The sequence below is a fragment of the Melanotaenia boesemani genome, chromosome 24 (assembly GCF_017639745.1).
Source record: "Melanotaenia boesemani isolate fMelBoe1 chromosome 24, fMelBoe1.pri, whole genome shotgun sequence".
NCBI lineage: Eukaryota > Metazoa > Chordata > Actinopteri > Atheriniformes > Melanotaeniidae > Melanotaenia > Melanotaenia boesemani.
The window spans coordinates 24052126-24057125 of NC_055705.1; the positions used below are offsets into that span (position 1 = coordinate 24052126).

Sequence of the window (5000 nt, forward strand, 5' to 3'; positions counted from 1 at the left end):
ATTGAAGTGCCCCAGCAGAACGAGGGAGTCCCCGAAAGGAGTGCTCTCCAACACCCCCTCCAAGGACTCCAAAAAGGGTAAGAAGGAATAAACACAAACAACAGTCAGGACCCGTCCCCCCAACATACAGGCGCCAAGTCGGGGGGCAATGCCCATGCCCACACCTGCTCGGCGCCTCTCACCGGGAGCAACTCCAGAATGGAAGAGGGTCCAGCCCCACTCAAGGGCAGTGGTTCCAGAGCCCAAGCCGTGCGTCGAGGTGAGTCCAACTATATCTAGCCGGAACCGCTCAACCTCGCGCACCAGCTCAGGCTCCTTCCCCGCCAGAGAGGTGACATTCCACGTCCCTAGAGCTAGCTTTTGCAGCCGAGGATCAGACCGCCAGGGTCCCCGCCTCTGGCAGGCGCCCAGCTCACAATGCACCCGACCCCTATGGCCCTTCCTGCAAGTGGTGAGCCCACGGGAGGAGAGGCCCACGTCACCCTCACCCAACTGAGCCCCATGGGCAAAGGGCCGGCCACCAAGTGCTCGCCTCCGTGCCCTACCTCCATGCCTGGCTACAGAAGGGGGGCCCAGTGACCCACGTCCGGGTAAGGGAAACCTGCCTCTCCATGCCACAAATTCCTAAAAATATGCCACTAATTCCTATGACTATAACATGAATTCCTAGGACTACACCATAATGAACACATCTTTACCAAACAGCTGAAATTAATAAAGAATATTTTGATGAACACAACAAATAAGGAGTTCAGATTCTCCAGATCTCAATCCAGTCTTGTAACTGTCTAATCATGCAGAAAGTACCTTATTCCATACCTTACCGTACCTTATTCTCAGCAAGAAGCTCCTCACTGTAACCGAACATTGCACGTTCCTTCTTCCCGGGAATATCTTTGGCCGTGATGACATCAACAACTCCAGGAAGCTGCATGGCTGCGCTCACATCCAGGTTTCTAGGGGACAGGAACCAGATTAGAAATGCCAGACCTGGAGGCTTCACAGAGCCACCTTTTCTCCTTACATGATCTTAGCTAGGGCTCGGGAGCTGGTGACCAGCACCAGGAAGAGCTCTCCGTCTGTCCTGGGCATGTCGTCGCAGTATATGGCTTCGCCCGTGGCATGGCTGACGGCAGAGCGATGCATCATGGGACGCCCCACTGGGTCATGGACGCTCTGGCTGTCTGACACAGGCTGAGGAAGACCAGATTGCACAGACTGGTTTTGGAGTGTTGCTGTTAACTGAAGGAATAATTTAAGGATGACTCCTGACCTGAAACTCCTGCAGACTTGGCTGGATATCTCCGGGTAAAGGCAACAACTTCTCTGGAAGCTCATCTGGGATCACGTTCTGGAAAAAAAAAAAAAAAAAAAAAAGACTGTGGGATCAACCCGACAAATTGCGATGAAAGCTACATAAATCACTGGTTTTACCATTTCTTTGAGCTTCTGGAGGACCTCCAGGTTGAATTTGAAGAGAAGACTGAGAGTCAGGGAGCGACGAAAGTCAACCTTCCCTCCAGGAGCTGAAGGAGGAAGGACCAGCTCATCCAGGAGGACGTTGTAGGCCTGGCTGAGAGTCCCTTCATCCCATGGTCTGATGGAACAGAAGAAGATTAAGCCATTTTCAGCTTTTCTTTAATATATAACTACATGAAGCTAAAGCATTTAATCCAGTCAGCAAGCAGACATGATGTTTCTCAGCTGTCAGATTGGGAGGTAAAATGATGTAAAATGAATGTATGAATAGATATAGCAGCATAAAGGGCCGACCAGAAGAAGAAACAGAATTTATTACTAAAAGAACTTTGTAGAAAAAACACACAGATCAACAGTGACCAAGCCTTGTCTCATCTCATTATTCTCCTCCAAAGTCTTGGCTTTCAGGAGAAAAAATATCTTTGGCTGCTCCTGATTGGATGTTTACCGTCAATCTAAGCTCTCTGATTGGTGGAAAGTCTGACAGGAAGTGGCTTCATCATCATGTCCAGGTCTAAATAGAGGTCTCTTAGCAACATAGTAGTGATGGTTATGTTTTTATGGTGAAATGTGATAAATAATGCTGTTATCATGGATCAGTGTGGATTTACCAGATAGAGTCTCTGAATAAAACTACAATTTAGGTGGCTGGATTGGAAACCTCCTGGACGGATAGAAATGTCTGGAAAACTTCCGTAGATCAGCTAAAGGGTAAAATATCCATCACATTTACCCCACAGAGCTACATGCTACCGCTCCTGGTGGAGGAGATGGAGCTCGGGTAGATCTGATGGAGGTTTAAGGGTTAAATCTGAGAGATGAATGAGAGTGATGAAGAAAGGATGAAGAGAAGGCGAGCAGACTTAAAAACATGAAGAAAGAGATTGATAAGAAGTAATAAATCTCAACCTTCCTACGATAGCTTTGCAGGTTTTAGTGGCACTAACGGTGGTCGGGACCCAGTCCCCCCCCGTAGTAGATGCTGATGTCCTGAACTACCCTGGACCCCTCAGAGAAACACACCCTCATCCCGGTCGTTCAACGGTAGCGAACGAGGCTCCTTCCTTGGTGCATGACGGAGAGCTCGAAACAAACTTCCCCCTGCAGGACAAACAAAGGTACTACACTGGTGATCCTGGTCTCCAGCAGCAATTTCCTCCAGACAAGTCTCAGATGTTCTGGTATAGATCAAGGATGAATTTTCTAATAACCAGTTCCATTATTTTATATTAATCTAATATGTCTTCATGGTTACTGTTGATAGCTTTTAGTGTATTTACACCAGGATAGTCTGGGGGACTCGGTTGTGAGCTGGTGTGGATTTCCGTAAAATTGTCACATCTTTCTTTGGTTTTGTTTGTGTTCAAACTGCATTAACTGAATCAGACAAAACCACCTGGACAACCTCCCAACATAAGTTCTGCCCCCCTCGCAAGGGGGCAATAGTACCAACTACTGATCAATAATGAAAAAGCAGGAAGAAGAAACCCAGACTCCTTGATTGTCAAGTCAAATTTTTTTCTATAGCACAACCTAAAGCAAAGAAGCAAGAACAGGGCATGTGGTCAGCAAACAAGTCGCAGCATTTTTAATATTTTGGAGCCTCTTAACAGAAAATTTGTCAAGACCTACATAGAGGCTGTTACACTAATCAGTACATGAAGAAATAAAAGAATGAATTGCTGTATCCAGCTGAGGAGGATGGAGGCTTAACCTTAGCCAAACGCCTCAGATGCTCTGACCACCGAGCTAATTTGTTTACTAAACTTAAAATGGGCATAAAAGATAAAACCAGGTTTCATGCAGAAGAAAACACAAAAAGAACTGAGATCACCAACAGCCCTGCTGTAAAGTCTGGTTTACAATAATTACTACAACAAGTACTATAGTTAGCTTTATACGATAGTTTTATTTTTGTCCAGGCTATTAGTTGCCATCCAGGACTGAATGTCCTGAGCAGTCTACTAAGGCCTGAACAGAGGCTCTGGTTTTTTAGACGTAAATAAATCTGCATATCATCAGCAAAACAACGAAATGTGATATTGTGTTTGCTAAAGCTGGAACCCAGCGGCTGTGAGTATAAGGAGAGAAGAAACGGGATGGCTTGTGACGTCACACCATCCAGCGACACTTCTGATGAAGACGCAAGACTACCGTCCAACATGTCAGGTAGGCTGATGACAACTGTCTGATTACAGAAGAAATAAAGCATCTATAGAAAAATTAGGGACAACCTTGTGTCAAACAGCTTCGTCATTTGGAGAAACTTGTGCTAAAATGGGCACACCAGAGGAACCAGTCCAAGTGGCCAAAGAACGCATCCAATGGACAGCAAACAAAATCAATAAACCATAACAAGAACAGGAGGTTTTCAGAAATCAGTTCCCCCTAAGCAAAGAAATAGAGACAGTACTCTACAGTACGATAAATGACAAATGGATTTGCAATCTTTCCAAACACAGTTCAAATTTCCACCAAGAAACATAAGCAAAAAAAAAGCAGCGGCCATTTATGCACTAAAAAATAACACCGATAATACAATCCTCCCGGCAGACAGAACTGGACACAGAACAATATGAAAAGCAAATGAAGGATATGTCGCAAGACGAAAACATGTACGAGGTCCTAAAAAAGATTCAACAGAAACCAAAAAGAACAAACTCAATGTGCTATTGAAACTGCTATTAAATACCAAAAAAACCAGACAAACAGACATAGAACCACCTCATACCAACCGCCAGCATCACCCCGGATCTACGGTACAATACACAAACCCAGGGCTCTGCTTCGTCCCATCATGGACCGCATCGGGTCAGTGACATACAACCTCTCCAGAGCCTTGGCCAACATTCTGAAACCCCTCCTGGGCAACACAGTTCAGCACTGCAATAATAAGCAAAGGAGCTAAAAACTACAAAAGCTGCCCCTGATGAAATATTATTCTCACACGATATGTCTTTATTCATCCCGACCCCAGTTCAGGCCACATCACAAATAGTCTATGAAGAGTTGTTAGCAGATGAATCTCTTAAAAAACTCACTGCACTCTCTCCCAGCTTCTACATTTCGTCGCCACATTCACTTATTTCCAATTCCGTAACACCATTTACCAACAAAAGGAAGGTTTCGCCACGGAGGACTCCCTGTCAGCTATTATGTGTGGCTTTTTTATTCCAGAGGAAAAAGCAAACGTCTGCACCTGAGAACCGCCCACCAACGTTAAGGAAACGTAGACGACATACAGGAAAAAGTCAAAGTTGGACAAATGCAACAGACCACAGACCACCTGAATACCATAGAGACACAGAAAAATCTAATTCACACATGACAACCGATACATCGCCTTCTTGGACATAAACATCACACACACACAGACGATGGCGATATTAGAATAAGAATTCACAGGAAACCAACACAAGCAGAAAACATTCAAAACGCACTGAGAAAACTCCTACCGCACCCACAGAGAAGATCCACCACAACCACCAACCAACTGCAACATCATTTAAGAAATACCTGTC

The 5000-nt window shown here is 45.2% G+C and overlaps 1 protein-coding gene across 1 annotated transcript in view; it reads right to left on the reverse strand.

Moving 5' to 3' along the window:
• Positions 1 to 5000, reverse strand: part of LOC121635527 (aldehyde oxidase 1-like) — a 31547-nt gene that overhangs the window by 7459 nt on the left and 19088 nt on the right. Inside the window, 7 exon segments of the mRNA XM_041978730.1 lie at positions 830 to 956; positions 1025 to 1194; positions 1274 to 1351; positions 1435 to 1597; positions 2389 to 2435; positions 2437 to 2517; positions 2519 to 2605. Of these exon segments, the coding sequence (XP_041834664.1) occupies positions 830 to 956; positions 1025 to 1194; positions 1274 to 1351; positions 1435 to 1597; positions 2389 to 2435; positions 2437 to 2517; positions 2519 to 2605 (753 nt within the window).